The sequence below is a fragment of the Rhipicephalus microplus genome, chromosome 4 (assembly GCF_043290135.1).
Source record: "Rhipicephalus microplus isolate Deutch F79 chromosome 4, USDA_Rmic, whole genome shotgun sequence".
NCBI lineage: Eukaryota > Metazoa > Arthropoda > Arachnida > Ixodida > Ixodidae > Rhipicephalus > Rhipicephalus microplus.
Genome location: NC_134703.1, coordinates 147,682,890 through 147,701,104, shown reverse-complemented (window position 1 = coordinate 147,701,104; position 18,215 = coordinate 147,682,890). Strand labels below are relative to the sequence as shown.

The following is an 18,215-nucleotide window of genomic DNA, read 5'->3' as shown; positions in this document are numbered from 1 at the left end:
CACTATCCTAAACTGACTCGAAAGCAAAAGTCACCTTCTCCTTCTCAGTCGATGAATGGACTGATTTTCCCACGCCCTCTCTGAAGCTTGCTGCACCTAACTTGACTTTGCTGCACTGCCTTCGGGATCTGAGGCATTTTTTTTAATTGTAACTTTCACATCCATGTAACAAAAAACTTCGCAAACACTTGTTTGGTCCCATAGCCTAACTGGCTAGTAGAGGGACCAATTGTGTGACATACCTACATACTTGCGCAAGCAGTTACACAGCGACAAAGGACATCAACCTGTATACAATGTTTAAAATAGAAAAAAAGCAAAAAACATATGATTGAACTATACAAAGAAACATAGCGCAGAACATATCTACTTATAGCACAGAATAATAATAGCACTAGAATAATACTAAACATAGTAATAATAATAATAATACTAAATGACTACGCAGACGTATTATTTAGAAAGTTCTCATGAAGTGCATGCTTCATGGCCAATGGAAAATTTCTAGCCTCTTTCACATCAGTCGGTATCGCATTCCATATGAGAGCGCCGTGAAAGTCTATGAGCCTTCAACCGTAGGCATTTCTGGCTACTGGTAAATTAAAACAGTGATTCGCTGCAGCTCTTGTACAGCGTGCGGGTAACGTAAAGGTGCTTAATGGGAATTGGTCATCATGTTTTATTATTCCATGCACTATATCAGCAACACTAGACACGTGAACAGAGTCCAGCGGAAGTACACGCATTATTTGAAACAGTGGTTTTGCAGTATCCGTCCTGTTTGAGTACCGTATTTACTCGATTCTACCGCGCCCTCGATTGTAACGCGCACCCGATTTCCACCGCGAAAAAAAAAAAATGCAAGACATCAATTGCAACGCGCACCCATTTTTCTCGCCGGCCCGCACGATCACACCACTCGAAAAAACGACTTCTTCGGGAGCGTATTCCATTTAAATATGAGGTACGGGCGAAGCTTGTGCCCATCTGACGTGTAACAGAGCTTTCCGTCACGGTAGTTTTACCGTGGACCGATGTCAGCACGCGAACTGCCCCAGGATGCTATACAGTAGCTCAAGTGACTGTGCACGAATGCAAAATATAGGATGCGCAAAATCGATGTGCCAAAACATTCACGGGCTTTTAGTAGCGTGTGACACCCATATGCTAGCTTGGAGCATGTCTTTTCTATTTGCGATTTCCAGTTCATGTCCAAGTCAAACATGACCCCTAAGTACTTAAACGAGGCTACTGGCTGTAGCAGTGCCATATCTAAAACCAAGTTGAAACCTGCAAAGTCGAGTTCTTTTTTCCTAGAGTGAAAGACCATGTATTTAGTTTTCTCTGTGTTGATATTAAGGTGGTTTCGTTTAAACCATACTTGTACTTTCTGTAACTCTTCGTTAATTTTATCTTCGATGTCTCTTAAGCTGTCACCAACAAAGATTAGTGCCGTATCGTCTGCGTACATTAAAGCTTCTGAATATAGTAGGATGAAGGGAAAATCGTTAACGTACAGGGAAAAAAGAGTGGGTCCAATAATTGAGCCTTGTGGTACCCCGGAGACTATTGATTGAGTAGAGGACTCAACGCCATTCATCACTACTCGTTGCTGACGGTCGGATAGGTATGATTTGAGAAGCTGGTGAATTTTGCCTCGAAAACCGTAGTCATGAAGCTTACTTAACATGATGTTGTGGTTGACGGAATCGAAAGCTTTTCTTATGTCTAAAAAAACTACGACGGCTATCTTATTGTTGTTCAAGGCTTTGTTAACTTGTTGGGTTAATACCAAAACTGCAGTAGATGTAGATCTGTGTGCTCGAAAACCATTCTGGTTTGAGATTGCAAGCTTCCTGCACCTTGCATGCACTGCATTCGTAATTGGCCCACCTTTACAAAGCAACAATGTTGTGATGACATCATCATGTGACATCACATTGTATGATGTGCGATAAAGAAAGGAAAGAAAGCGCTCAAGGTCATGATGGGCTCTGAGGAATGAACGGATGGGTCTTTTTGCCCCCTTGACATCATGCCCCCCCCCCCCCCCTTATGTAGCTTTAAGTGCTTTCATTGGTACGAATGAAGAGAGAGCAAGCTCTAATGCAGGTGACCAATCACTGCAACTCCTGGATATTTGATGGATTAAAATTTTTTTTGTCGCAGTCGATTTATTTATTTATTATTTCAGAAGCACTGCCAGCCTTTCTTTGAGGCCTTAGGCAGGATGCGTAATACATAAAAAGAAACATAGATGTACAAAAGAAATATTGCGCTGGAGAACTAACAGATCAAATGTAAACTAAATCTAAGAAGGAAATCACAATAAATTAACGATGACAAACTTCCATTTTTTAATGGCATAACATCTGAAATGCAAACATCATATAAAGGGGGCAAAATCAGCAAGACTGTGATAAGCATGTTGATAACACATATAAACGTAATCATTACCATGAAAATATTTAGGTGTATGAAAATTTACTAGAAAGCACACCATAAAGTGAAGCCTGTTGTGCGTGTGTTACATTATGGATATGAAGCAGATTAATAGGGGGTAAAGCATAAAAGAAAGAAGAAAGTCAGTGGGTCATGTTGTTGAGAGGGGCCCTGCAACATTTCTTCAAGTAGCCATGAAATGGATTCACTAAAAGAGCTTATTGCCTCTTTATTTCCCCAGCACAAAAAATTTTTCAATCCGTCCAGTATAAGTCGAATTGCACAAATTTGTTGCACGCTGCAACCACATTCTCTCTTATCTCGTCCTGACGAAGGCGCTGGAAGCTAAGCAAGGAGGGATGGCACAGGCAAAGGAAATACATTATGCCCGCCTCGTGACCTTGAGCACTTTTTTCTTCTGTTTTCTTCGAATACGTAACTTTTTCAGTGTGATCGTGCGCACACGTATGGACGAGTCGTGGCCTCCTGCGGCGATCCCTGTAACGACCAAGAGCACAATGTTTAAATCAGCCAAAGGCTGATTGAACGGTTGTGATGAGGGATTTTTGAGCTTCTCCATTATTTGCCGAGAGAAAAGAAAGCAATCTTTAGCTGACTTTGAGAATTTATTGCGAATGTCAGGTTGAGTACTGCGCTAAAATATTTGGCTCGCGTGTTCTCGAGATCCTGTACTACCGATCGGCAGCATTTTATGATCATGCTCAAAAAGTGTTGTAGGGCCCCTTTAAGTTTTGTCATAAACGTTTGAACAGTTTCATGAGGCAATAAACTTCTTTAATGTAGTCATTCAATAATTACTTGTGAAAGTGTTGCGGGGTCCCTTTAGGAGTGCGGACTGTACCATACTCGCATTCTCTCGCCTGTGCAGTGGAAACTCAGGCCAGCACCCGCATACGACTATGATCGTCGGAGGTAGTGGGCCGTCCCCTCTGAAGCGACACCAGGGTCAGCACTTCGGGTGGCGTCACGTGAGTGCACCGCGGTCACAACCAGAACAACCCATCTGTGACGTGGTCTCGAGCCACACCCTGCCGGTGGCCACGTTTGTCACCATCCAGGACCACGACAGCAGCTCCAGCGAGCCAGAGTTGGATGGCGAAGTGCCTCAATCCGAGGAAGAGGTCAGTGTACAGGATTGGTGGCTCTTTGTGGGCAGACACCTCGTATTTGTGCCAGTCGCGAGATTCCAGTTCCATCAAATCTGAAAACAAAAGAATGGGCTGGTTGGCCAGATTACCAGCACATGCAGCACCCACAAATCAAAATGCGACATTTAATTAATTAATTGTTGGGGTTTGACGTTTCGAAACCACCACATGATTATGAGAGACTTCATAGTGGATGGCTCTGGAAATTACGACCCCCTGGGGCTCAGTTCACGTGCACCTATATTTAAGCACATGGGCCTAAAGCATCACCTCCATCGAAAATGTAGCCACTGCAGCCGGGATTCGATCCCACCACCTGCGGGTGAGCAGCCGAGTGCCTTGGTCACTATACCACTGTTGGGGGGTGTCACATAATTTCTTTAGTGTAACGATGACCATGAGCAATTGTTAGTAATAACCACATCATGTTGCTTCGAAGATGGTCACTGATGGCAATCATGTAAGTATTCAAGACAAAGATTGCACAATGTGCCATAAATTTTACGTGCTAGAAACGAAAGTTTGTGTTTTACATGGACCTAAATTTTCGTGTTTCAGTCTGTCTGTACAGTATACTGGGCATGTATAGAGTTTGACAGCTCACAGAATGGGCTAGTATGCCAGTGCGTACCCCAAATCTATATTCCTTTCTTTTTCTATTTTTTTTTTCAATGTCTCTGCACTTTTTTTGCAGAGCTGAAAGCCATACGCTATACTTGCTGTCAGAGATTAATCTGTACTGCTCATTAAGTTTTCCAACTTTATGCGCAATCCTGAATGTGGCATCAGTTTTAAGCAGACATTACATTTAGGGCCATGCGTAAGGTCGGCACACATGTGCGCACACGCCCGAAGGAAGAGGGGATGGCGAAGACCTCGAGAAAGCAACACAAATTGGGGCACCATTAAACGCCTAATTTCTTAAATTTCTTTGTGTACTTATTCAGATCACAGTGCATACGCACTGAATTAACTGTAACCATCATTATGATAATAGCCTTGGTTTTTAATGATATTGTGACGAAGGAACGCGTTTATTTACAGGAAAATGATTGAGATCGGTACAGCTCAGAGCCAGAAACCGGCGACCGAGCTGCTCGTGAGCCAGACCGCTTCTACCTCTTCCTCTTCATGCCCCCATCGAGGTGTGTCATTTCCCCCGTTCGCAGACGATGCCCACTGGGCGAGTCAATAGGAAGGTTGGTGGTGATATGGCTTGAGGCGCGCGACGTGTGTCAGCTGTGTCTTGCTAGAGCGCCGACCATTGCTGGTGACGCCGGAGATGACGTATGTGACGTCACTGAGACGGTCAATGACTACAAATGGTCCGGAGTAGTGGGCCAGAAACTTTTGGCATAAACCACGTTTGCGGACAGGTGTCCACAACCACACCAGGTCACCCTTTGTGTAGGCAACGGAGTGATGGTGGGCGTCGTACCGGGTCTTGGAGCGTTGTTGAGATGCAATGGTTCGAAGGCGTGCGACGCGACGGGCTTCTTCAGCGCGGCATAGTGACTCGGCAACCGATGTTTCCACATCTAACGTAAAAGGCAGAATGGTGTCGAGGCAACTGCGAGGGGAGCGGGCGTAGAGCAGGAAAAAGGGCGCGTACCCTGTTGTCTCGTGTTTCGCGGTGTTGTAGGCGTATGTGATATAGGGCAGTACTTCGTCCCAGTTTTTGTGCTTGGCATCAACATAAATTGACAACATGTTCGTTAGCGTCCTGTTGGTCCGCTCTACGAGGCCATTCGTCTGGGGGTGATACGGGGTTGCGTGGCGGAATTGGCTGGCAGACAGGCGTAGGATCTCTTCAACGACGTCAGCGACGAACTGACGTCCCCGGTCGCTAATGACGACTCGTGGAGGGCCATGACGGAGAATGATATGCCGAAGCATAAACTGCGACACGTGAAAGGCTGTTGCAGTAGGTATAGCCGCAGTTTCTGCGTAGCGCGTCAGGTGGTCGACGCACACGATGACCCATCGATTGGCACTGGCTGACCGCGGAAACGGACCTAGAAGGTCGACACCAACAATCTCGAAGGGAGAGCTAGGAGGTGGTACGGGATGGAGAGGTCCGGGTGATGTAGTCGTGGGACGCTTGTGACGTTGACATTGTTCGCAACCCGCTACGTATTTTTCTGTGTCGCGTCGCATCTTGGGCCAGTAAAACCTTTGCTGGATGCGATGAAACGTTCTGGCGAAGCCCATGTGCCCACTGGTTGCGTTGTCATGGCAGAACCGAAAAATTTGGGGACGTAGAGCGCGTGGAACTACCAGAAGCAGACGGGCGCCTTGGCCAGAATAATTCTTCTTGTAAAGGACGGCGTCATGGACTACAAAAGAGCTTGAACTGGCCGGGTCATTCGCGGAGGCAAACAGGTGATCTAAGCAATGATCCTCGTGCTGTGCTGTCCGGAAAGCCGCGATGTCAGGAAAATGAGAGTCAATAGCTGTGATAAAATCGTCAAAATTATCAGCTTCACACTCGGTCGTTGGTAGAGGAAGCCGTGACAGGCAGTCAGCGTCTGCGTGGCGATTACCGCTCTTGTAGCGGACCGTGAAGTCAAATTCTTGTAACCGTATGGCCCATCGCGCAAGTCGACCAGATGGATCACGTAGGCTCACCAACCAGCAAAGAGAGTGATGATCGGTGATGACTGAGAAACGACGACCGTAGATGTAGGGGCGAAACTTGTGTACGGCGAAAACGACGGCGAGGCACTCCAATTCGGTAACCGTATAATTACGCTCTGCCTTGCTCAGGGACCGGCTTGCATAGGCGACGACGTGTTCAGCATTGTTGTGTCGTTGAATAAGCACCGCGCCGAGACCAACTCCACTGGCATCGGTGTGGATTTCCGTGGAAGCAGAGGGATCGAAGTGGCATAGTATTGGCCCGGAAGTGAGAGCGAACTTTAGTTGCTTAAACGCTGACTCACAATTTGGTGTCCAGTGGAAAGGGACGTCCTTGCGCAGCAAGTCAGTCAGTGGCTGGGCCTTTTCAGCAAAATTAGGTACAAAGCGGCGAAAATAAGAGCATAGGCCCAGAAAGCTTCGTAGCTCGCGGATAGACTGTGGCTGCTTAAACTTGCTGACGGCGTCCACTTTCTGCGGGTCCGGCCTAACACCAGCTTTGTCCACAAGGTGTCCTAAAACCAGTGTTTGCCGTTCACCGAAACGACATTTTTTTGAGTTCAGTGTCAAGGCGGCTTTCTCCAAACATGTTAGAACAACGTCAAGGCGATGATTATGTTCTTCAAAAGTTCGTCCAAAAATAACCACATCGTCCAGGTAACATAAACAAATTTCCCATTTAAGGCCTCTCAAGACGGTATCCATATAGCGTTCAAATGTTGCCGGAGCATTACACAAGCCGAACGGCATAACATTAAATTCAAATAGACCGTCTGGCGTTACAAAAGCCGTCTTCTCTTTATCAACTGGATCCATGGGAATCTGCCAATACCCGGATCGCAAGTCTACCGAAGAAAAGTAGGAAGCTGAATGAAGGCAGTCAATTACGTCATCAATGCGGGGGAGGGGGTACACGTCCTTCTTGGTTATAGAATTGAGACGTCGATAATCAACACAGAACCTCCAGGACCCGTCTTTTTTCTTTACCAAAATAACAGGTGCAGCCCACGGACTTGACGATTCTTGAATTACACCAGTGGCTAGCATCTCGCCAACTTGTTCAGCAATAACTTTGCGTTCGGACACGGACACGCGATAGGGCTTTTGTCGGAGAGGATGAGCAGAGCCAGTATCGATCTTGTGACGAGCGCGCGTGGTCGGTATCTGAGCCCTAGGCACCGTCCGTGCAAAATCAAATACTTTAGCATGTCTCGCCAGCAGTGCAACCAGGTCTTTGCGCTTCTGTGAGGAAATGGACTTGCTAACCATTTTTGAAAATTCAGCTTCCATACCAGAAGTTTCCGGACCCGCCCTTTCAAGATCGCTTAAAGCTCCAATGCAGGTGCTGCTCTGCTTTTCGAACAGGGCAAGGCGCATACCAGCCGGTAGTACAACCGACTCGGGTGAGCTGTTTATCACCCATAATTGAGCCGTCTCGTCTGCGAGAGATACAATGCACCGTGGTACAAAGATGTTTTTCTTGAGACAAGCTACAGGCAATGGCTCAATCACTATGTCACGTGAATTCAAACTCGAGTTGGTTTCCGAAGTGGTCACTTGTACGCTGGCCGTGGACCACGCTGGCAGAAGTACATCCTTAGCTACAGTGAGGTTACCTTTCTCACAATCAGGCTGCTGGGCGAGAGTAGACAACAGAACCTCACCTGCTCCACAATCCACGGTCGCACGACACTCTCGCAAAAAGTCTATGCCAAGTATAACGTCATGCGTTGATTGAGCCAGTACTGTGAATTCCGCCTTGAACGTTTTACCGGCAACACTAACAGACGCAGTGCAGACGCCGACAGGACGCAAGAATGCGCCGCTCACTGCCCGAAATGTGGCAGGTTTGTCCCAGTGAAACATAACCTTACGGCCCAGTCGTTGCTTAAAAACTAAACTCATCACGGAAACACTTGCGCCAGTGTCTATCAATGCCATCGTGGGAACGTCGTCAACAAGTACCTGAACCTTATTCTGAAGCATAGAAACTGGTGGAGGCATTCTTTGATGAAAATCGGTACGTCCAGCGACCTCACCTCCGTCGGCCGCGCTGGCTAGTTTCCCGGTGGCGGAGACGACATTCGTGACCGGCGCCGTGGAGATGGTGACCGAGGTGGACGGGTGGTGGGCGGCGTTAAGCTGCGCACAGATCCGGGCGAATCACTCCGGTTGATCGGCTGGTAGGCGTGCCGCTCGTCAGTTGGGTTGGGGGGCCAGTAGGTGTAGTCAGGCCGTTGGCTTCGTTGTGCAAACGTCGCGGATCTCTGAGGGAATGTCGAACGTGGATTACGTCGCATTGGGCAAAATCGGGCGATATGTCCACGAACACCGCACTGGTAGCAGACGGGCCGTTCACGGGGCATAGGGAACGTCGCTGGATGTTGAGGGTACGCGGCGCTCTGTTCCCACTGAGACGCAAAAGGAGGTGGATGGCTGTTGTAGCCGTAACGACTGTGGGGAGCATGAGGCGGCTCTACATAAGAAGACGCCGGTGGTGGAGCCCTTAGCTGAGGGCCGCGGTTGGAATAGCTGCGCTCCTCGAAACTCGTAGCATTGATACTTGTGGACGGTGTATCGCACGGTGGTTCTCGGGCGTTCAAGGGCGCGTAAAGGTGACGACGAAGTTCCTCACGTACAATGAGGCGAATCGTTGACGAAAGGTCGGTAGGCACGGAGTCTTGGCACACATCGACAGTGGCGACGGTCGTAACATTGGCAAGGCGTCCGAACTTCGTAGTGATGCGGCGAGTCTTCAGGGCCTCAAACGTTCGGCAGTGCCCAATCACATCGGCCACCGACTCAAGACTCTCCTTGCCGATAAGGAAGTGGTAGACGTCTTCCGCAATTCCTTTGAGAATGTGGCCCACCTTGTCCTCTTCCGTCATGTTGGTGTCCACACATTTGCACAGTTTCAGTACCTCCTCAATGTAGGTTCTGCATGTCTCACCACAAGCTTGAGCTCTCTGCGACAACATTTGCTCTGCACGTTTCTTCTTCGTCGCAGGGTCGCCAAAGCACTTCTTGATCTCCTCCATAAACTGGTCCCATGTTGTCAAGGTGTCTTCGTGATTCTCGAACCACACTAAAGCACTGCCATCGAGAAATAGACCCACGTGGGACAACTGGCTGGCCGCATTCCAGCCATTGGCTCGGCTCACCCGTTGATAGTGGCTGAGCCATTCTTCAACGTCATCGCCAGGTTTTCCTGTAAATGTGCGTGGCTCTCGGTAGTGGAAAGACGGCGCCCTCGCGACCGGCTGCTGGATGTCTCCGTCCAAGTTCATATCTTGAGGTAGTGGTGGCAAGCCCGCTAGTCGACGGCTGCGGCGAAGCTCGTGCTCTTGCGGTTCCGTCGTTAGTAGACGGCTGCTCTCCGGTCTCGCTTGACAGTAGCTGGCTTACCCAGCACCTTCCACCACAACTGTGACGAAGGAACGCGTTTATTTACAGGAAAATGATTGAGATCGGTACAGCTCAGAGCCAGATACCGGCGACCGAGCTGCTCGTGAGCCAGACCGCTTCTACCTCTTCCTCTTCATGCCCCCATCGAGGTGTGTCAATATGTTATTGTGCAAACTTGATATTCCTTTTTTTTTAACATGCAGTTTTATGACCGAATTTGGCAGATGTAGAATGATGTCCATGTGCATATCACCGGCAAAGTTTACTAGGAAAAATGACATTGCGTGCATAAGCTTGGCTTCCATGCTACAGTAAAACCTTGTTAATTCGAAGTTACTGGGACTATGAGAAATCTATGAATTGAATGGTTTTTTTTTAATTAATGGAACATACAAGAAGTGGGGTGCAAGGAATTTTAAATTAGTTGAAGTAATCAGGGCTGGTCTAGTAGGCAGCTCCAAGGGTCATGTTTTATAGCAATACCTGGTCCCAGTTTTGGCACAAACACGGGGAAACAGCGTGCCTTGCTGCTGCCACCGAAAAAAAAAAAAACACCATCTTCCGCTAAGGAGAACCATGAGTAGATGCGAAGCAGATGGCAGTTACGCTTACACTGCCAGTGGAGTTGACGATGGTGCTCATTGCACAGGAGAGAAACCTGGGCAGGCGTAAAGCATAGATTGATTGATCGGTGTTTCCTTATGGAACCTATCAATGACTGCTAATTAGCAATGAGAGACATATGACTTCGATTGCACACGGAGACCAGTAGTCCACTTTTAGTTAACGCGCAAGCTGTGAATTTGTTTTTATTTTTAACAACACACAGTTGAAATCTCCCACCCCCCCTTACCTTGGCAGTCAAGATCCAGTGCCTATATATAGGCGGTAGCCAGTGAATGGTTGTGCAGCACGAGCAGTCAGTTTTTACGATCAAGAAACTCGAAACACTGCCTGCGTCAGTGTTCCAAGGCGAGAGAGGGAACTCTAGGAGAGAGAGGAGGGGGACGTGCATTCGCAGTAAAGGTGGTCACGCCGTACACCGTATTGAGCTCGACCATAATAAGCTTCGCATCTGAACACCTTACTATCTTGAACAACCGAAATGCGCGCCTGCGGAAAGCAAGACATCTTCACTGCAATACAGTAGTGGCACGCAAAGAGCATATCACCTGCTCCTCGCTGCGTCAGCAGGTCGTGAAGATGCGACCATTCGCCCATTCTTTCTGGTAAATTAAAGAATTTAATAATGGCCAGTGTAATAGAACTCGCGAGATTTTTTTGTTGGAAAACACAATCATTGAAGCTTACAAACTGAGTATTCGAAGTAGGTGTTGCAGGAAATAACTGTGCAAGCAGTGTAAGCACACGTATTGCTGGGGCAACCGCCAATCGGAAGTTTGCATACATCGTGAATTGCATCAGGCTGGTTTTTATTAATTTTTTCATATTCCCAGAAAGAATGGGTTATAAATCATGATCTGCTGATGTTGTAAAAAGCGTGCAAATGCTGCTTACGCGCCATTTGGTTATTGCAGTGAAGCATATATTGTTTTTCGTAGGTGCACATTTTAGAAGTGTGGCAGCTTGGGCTAGTTGGTATGGCATGACGATAGTTATAGCGCGAGACCAAAACGACGACACAGAGACAAGAAGGAAGCTCGTGTCTTTTGTGTCCTTCTTGTCTCTGTGTCGTCGTTTTGGTCTCGCGCTATAACTATCGTCATGCACATTTTAGTTGATCACGAAACCGTGTTTTTTTTTATTTGTTTTTCTTTGTTTTGTGCATGTGTGTGCAGCTGCCACTCATTAGTATCGCTACAGTGTATTGCCTTGTGGCTTTTAGGGGCCTTTGTTCTCGCGGATTCACGGCAAAATTGATATCGGGTATTAGCACATGACACTGAAACTTTTCCTATTAACTGGGCTGGTGTTAACCACCGCTTCAAATTATCCGGTCGGACATACATTGCAGAATATGGTACCGCAAAAATATTTTGAATTAAGTTGTATTTCAAATTAAATTAGTTCAAATTAGTGCAGTCTTACTGTACTTTTGCAGCAGTCGGATCAGTTCAGGCAGCATTGTCCAGAAACGGTGTTTCTTTTGCTTGAAGCAATTGTTTTCTGACAGGTAGTGAGCAAACCATGGCATGAGCTGTTGTGTGAAAGAGTTACAAATTTACATCGAATTTCATGAGTTATACATCTCTATGTCAGAAAAAAAAACTATAAATTAAGCTTTAGATCTATAAATATCATTAGGTCTGGTAACCAACGCTTCTGAACGACAAACAGTTTATGCTAAATAAGGCATTGAAATTTATGCACAACTGAATGCAGAGCAGAACTTGCTGACTAAGCTTTGAGAAGAGATCTATATTTCATTCACCTTGTGGCTAGTAATAATTAGTAATTTACAAATTATTAACACTGACTAGTATTGCACTTCTGCTATTCTTTTCTACATTTGTCCAAATTTGTTGTGCAGTTTGCTTGATTATAGAATACAAAGTCGTGAAATAGTCCATTCTACTACTAGTTAGTAATTTATGGAGTATTAGAATTAGGATAGCAGTAGTTTGTAGTTTTACTGCACAGATCAAAAAAGTGCGATCAGCTGTTTTACGCAAGATAAATTGATATTCCTTGTGCCTTTACCTGCTGTAACTTCTATTTTACAAAAATTCATGCTTGTGAACTTTGTGCTCTTTTTTTTTTTTTTTTTTTTGAAGACACTGTCTTTCATATAGGCATTTTTACAGTTTGGAATTTATGTACTGGTGAGATAACCTAAGACCCAACATTCAAACTGGACGGTTTTGTGGAGCCTTTGAAATGTTTTGTTTGCAGAACAAAAGTAGCAGAACAGGAGAGGCCTGTGTTCAGAAGCACAAACGTCTAGACGTAGATCTCTGTACAGGTTTACGCACCTGCCTGTCATTTATCTATTCATACGCTCAGTGTTGCTGATGAGTCATCATGACCTGCTAGTAAGAATCACCGAGAAAAAGTGCCGCATATGTTTAGTTTATGTTATTGCCTTATATGCGCACAATAGTAACCGTTACCTTTCCTGCTGCAGGTGCCTTTGAAGAATATTAGTTAGTGCTCTGTTTCCACTGAAATTTGAATTTAGTTAGACACTATGCAAACAAAGCCAACACCTCTAGTTCCAAGCATCAGTATTAGTGGTCCTTTAGACCTGCCGATATTGAAACAAATAGAAAATTCAAAATTACTATGTCAGTTATAAAAGCTGCAAATACAAGCACTGTGGTTAAGATGGGCGATTGGTGCCAGCTGGGACACACAGCACATGGAGCATATAACCGGTTATCTTATTCAAATAACCTGGAATCAAGAAAGGTGAGATCCAATGGTAGTATAATGAGAATTCGCAGGTATAGGATAGTGAAAGCCACGTCTGTTTCTTACGTACCTGCATCATCTTTGTCCATTTATCTGCTTTGAGAACTAAATTTTCACTCTGATCTTGCAATTGTTTATTTTGAGTCTCTCGCGCTAAAACCTTGTAAGGATGCTGGGACCAGTGTAAAATGTGCAGATAGAGAACTAGAAAGAATGCGTTGACTGTTTACGCATTACATTACAAGCTTTTGCAGAAGCCATTCCCAAGGTGCAGCCATTTTTTTACGACTTTATGTGCATCATCGAATGCGTAATTTTCAAATGAATTCATCAAGCAGTTGAACCCCTTTATAAGACGTGCACTGGGCAGCAATTCTTGTCTTTTAGATGCAGTTTCTCTTATAAGTGGGGCGCCACGTATGCGTTTTCTCTATTTCAATATAGACACACTGGTGTCTTTGATACCCATTCGTCTCTTACATCAGTGTCTCTTATTAAATGGTTAGACTGTATTAGAAAAAATGTTTCTGCTGCTGCAGCTTCACTTGCATGGAGTTCAGTTTGTGTGGCATGTTTCTTTTTGCCTTTTTAATTGATCAGTGTTACAGATGCCTGTGCATTTATGACAGAGAAAATTTGCATTCTTTAATGGACATAACCATTTTGTTATTGTAATACTTATCTGAGAATTGATGGTGCAAATACTGTATATGATAGTGGGTCGCCCCATTTTGCCTTAATTTGAAACCCAAAGTTGGGGGATCGACCTAGAATTAAAAAGTAGTTTCGGTTGTAAAGTAGTTTTTAAAATGATCCCCACATATTTTCACAAAACTAGTTTTCCAGCCTAGATTTCTAGCACTATTACGAAGCCTCCTCGCCACATTAGTGGCTTCACAATGTCAAAAAAAAAAAATTAATGCGCTCGTGTTTTTTTTTTTTTCTGTGTGATTTCAGAGGGGGGTCGAACTCTACTAAACACTTGACAAGTGGTTCTTAAATCTCTGCATTGTCCAATAGGCGTGCACGTCCTATAAAAAACATTGGCCCACCTCATTTTGAAACAAGGATGCGAGCAACAGAAATACTCAGACTCAATATGACAGGCCCAAATATAATGAAATATTCTTTATAATGAAGTATACGAAAAATAGTTTTGCAATAGATATAGTGTTAGAAATAAATTTTTATAGTATATTTTCTGATATAACAAAGTTATTTACATGTAAGATGTAGCTTTATTATAATAAGGTTTGAGTGTATTCGAAATTCCCATCATAAGCACTGAGCCTGCCATCAATTTTTTCTCTTAGTCAATAGCATGACTAATTCAAACATGTTGCATGTTCACAACTTGCCTCAAACATGATCAGGACTCTGCATAGACAGCTGGACAAGTATACGTGAGCACGCATGCTTGCGGGTTGTGCTGGTGAATGTATATACGGTGACTCGAGCTGCTCGACAGCTGATCTAGACAGTACATTTGCAATTTGAAGACGCTGTGCATGTCTGCATGTTGCGCAATCTCAGAATGCGTAACGCAACAGGCGTTTACCAACCGAGAAACCTGTTGTATTGTGCAGTTGCGCAAGGCCTTCAGGAACCAAAGTGCAGAGCTGCGGCGGCTGCGAACCCAGCTGGCCAGCAAGGACAAGAAAATCCAAGAACTGGAGAGCCAGCTCCAATTACAGGCACACAACGGCGGCTGCTAGGAGGCGCCACCTGCCAGGCCACGAAGCAATGCCGCATGTGCACTAAAGACTGTACAAAGCCTCCCGTCATGGAAGCAGTTTCTCACAACGAGCTAAAACGCTGCCCACTGCGCCCTTCGCAGGTTGCCTTCCTTGTAAATGCAGGCCTTAGATGCAATGAGCTGTGCAATGCTCTTTGTGCAGGGAACTACCGCTTGTGCTTTGCGAGGCATCCATGTAAGTGGGGAGGGACGTGGCCCTCTAGAATGCACCGCTCGTTCTCTGCCCAATGCTGGATGATAAACTCAATGTGCAAGCCTACCCGCAATGTCTGGCTCGCATATGTGCAATCTGCTCGTGTTGTAAAGAGCTAATGTTGATGTTTAAGCGAGCCAGTACAGAGCCACGATGAGAGGTGGCGAAAAAGATGGCGACACATGAGGTACGCACTTGGTGCACCTTGCAAGTGCGTTCGAAAAAAGTGCTCATCATCCTGTGTCTTGCTATCTCTGGGCCACCACTCATCAAGGCATTCACACAAAGCCTCAGACAGGCATTGCACGAGAGCAAAAATGCTGTCGTGCAATGCAGGCGTGCAAATCAGTTAAGAATATTGTTTGTTTCTTTTTGAGCGCTAGCAAACGTATGAAATAATACCGAGAATGTAACAAACTATACACTATACAGGAAAAAATGTACGAGCGGTTAAAGCTTAACTTCAACACCGTTGCTGCAGCTCCACGTATACCGAGCTTTTATATTTTGTCAATATTCCATTTTTTGTCGCGGTGTACAGTTGTGTGTGCCAGTATTGTTTTGTATAAACATGTTAATGCTAAGTCAGCAGTGCTGTTAAGAGCTGCATAAAATGTGCTCGATTTATGGTTGATTTTTTTTTTCTTCACCAGACCAAGGTCTATTATGAAATTTCTATGCAACTTCCTTTGGCTTGGCAAATAAAAGCTTCTCCAAATGGGTTAGGTGTGCATTTCACCATTGCCTGCAATATATGAATGAAACAGGTGAACCTTATTTTTACCGGCGTTTTTAAATACCAACATTTTCAACCTCTGCCATCATCATCACGAGCCCTTTTCTGTGCACTAGAAGGAGAAAGGCCTCTTTTAATGATTTTCCATTTGCCACCTTGGACAGATGCCATTCTACGCCAGTAACTTTCTTAATTTTATCACTCTGCTTATCCCGAAGCCACTCTTTGAACATCTTGATATCCATTTCGTCGCTCTTACCGACCATTAACTCTACCACAAGTCTCTCATACCAGGGGAAAATGCAGCCATTCATTTTAAGGGGATTGGTCGCCTAAAGTAACATCGGAGAGGGGGCCGAGGGCATGACTTTTTAGAGTCAAAGCTCCTTGTGGTGCAGAACAGTACATCTCTCCGGCGTAGCTTGCAAAGCATGTCCTCAGACAGATGGGCGGACGGATGTTTTGCCCTACTCATCATCATTCACTCCGTGTATATGCTGCGTTTTTTTGTTTTCACTAGCAGGAAAACCCCTTTGTAGCATAAATACTGTTAATGTGGGCTCACAGTGGCTTCACTTCTTTGTCTTAATCGGTGATGTAAGGTAGACTACAAGCACTGAAGTGCTGACACAAACTTTGGGGGCGGACGATCGTCCCTATCGCCCCCATTCCCTCTGGGTTCACCTCTGACTCGTGCATTATGCCATTTTTCAAGTACACTTCTATTCGAGGTCAAAAATCTACTCGAATTATTTTGTTAAATAGGGAAGTTTGTAGCATACTTTTCGGCCATTCAAAACTTAAAATGGCAGTGTAGCGACACTGGAAACCTACCTCTACAAACCAGTAACTAGCGTGAGAGCGTGTGTAAGGTTGGTAAACTTTACATGTCACCTGGACATGGAGCATCCCATGTTTGAGGTGCTGCAGCACTCCAGGTATGTTGTCTTGTGACTGTTTATGAATGGCTGCTGATATTGAAAAATAGGATGAACGAACGCAGTGAACTGTGTGATCCAACCGAGCTAGGAAGGGGCCAGTGCCATTCGTTGCATAAACCACAAAACAAAGAAAGCAACCATTGTCGCAGTGTTCCTGCAAGTGCATTTACAGGACCGATGAACTGCAGCTGCCCTTTGGATATTCTCGTAAGAGTGCTAACGACTGCTCATTCAACGTTGCCTTACATGGGCAAAGCCTGCGGTCTTATCCAAATGAAGCTAGGGTCGTGATTAAGGCGGCCACATGTTTACTATTACATCACACACTCGAAAAAATCTGTCTATGTAAAAATTAAAAGGAATTCACTGCTGTCTCAACTCGTTTTAGGAAAAACTTTTGTTAAATCTGATTCACGGCCAAGTTTCGCAAGTTCAGGATGACAACATTAAACCCCATGGGTACTTCAAGGGCAGTAAAAGTGTTTTAGGGAATTGGGTTTTGTAAAGTTGAGTTTTAACAATACATGCATCCCATTTAGTAACCGCAAGCAGGTACTTAGGGGTAAAGGTGGTTTTATCTAAATAGCCTTCTCCCCTGACGATGAAATGGGCTCACCCTACGGTTCAATTCATTCTTCAAAAATTAATCAGCGTTTTGCATGCTTCCTGCCACATTGCTTACACATTATGGGGAGAATTTGCAAAAAACAGCCATTCCACAGAGATAAAAAGCTCGGAACAGAATGCAAAGCAAGCTCAATTGAGGAATCTGCAAATTTAAAGAAACTGCAACTATTTCAGACATTCCTTTCATGTGAGTATCTTGATAGGCCATTAATGAATTTGTGAAATTGTTAATAAATAAAATAAATGAATAACCTGCGAATCCCTGCAATCAAGGAGAGGAGCATTGATGCAAGCATTTCTTTGCTTTTCAATAAAAAGTGAAGATGAGCTGGCTTCATCTGAGCTTTGCCACGCCTCAAGAGATGATAGCACACACCTTGTAGACCAGTGAAAACAGGAGAGTTTTGTTTTCATGGCAAAATTAAACCACATTGGCAAGAGAAGTCTACATTAAAGAAATGTGGCCATCTTTTTATTATAATAGTGTTAGAATAGGTAGAGTAGTGCGGCAACGAAAGATATAACAAGAATTACATTCAGATGCAGCACACAAGCAGCAGCAAAATTGGAAGAACAAAGACCGGCAAGCAACACATTGTGTTTAAATCGTGGCTCTATTTATGGCTTTGCTGCTTTTGTTGTTGCCTTTCAGTAACTTTTCCCCGTAATCTTGCTCAAAGGAAGCGTCTACTCCTCCACTTACCCATCATCAGAACACTGCCAACACAAGTTTTATGCAGACTATGATGTGCGAAACTTTTCAGGAATTTTCAGGGGGAGGAGATTAAGAAATCTCCTCCTCCACTTTTTCATCATCAGAACACTTCCAACACAAGCTTTATGCAGACTATGATGTGCGAAACTTTTCAGGAATATTGGAAAAACAACTGCCCTGGTTTAACACCTGAAAATAGCATGGAAAGCATGGTGGGAAAAA

At 45.0% G+C, this 18,215-nt stretch overlaps 1 protein-coding gene across 6 annotated transcripts in view; it reads left to right on the top strand.

Moving 5' to 3' along the window:
* Nucleotides 1-15,696, top strand: part of LOC119172405 (coronin-2B-like) — a 337,045-nt gene extending 321,349 nt beyond the window's left edge. For all 6 annotated transcript variants that reach the window (XM_075893732.1, XM_075893733.1, XM_075893735.1 and 3 more), the window contains 2 exons: nt 3,332-3,584; nt 14,612-15,696. In XM_075893732.1, coding sequence (XP_075749847.1) covers nt 3,332-3,584; nt 14,612-14,740 — 382 coding nt within the window. In that variant the 3' untranslated portion in view covers nt 14,741-15,696. The remainder of the gene's footprint in view (nt 1-3,331; nt 3,585-14,611) is intronic.
* Nucleotides 15,697-18,215: the final 2,519 nt, after the last annotated feature.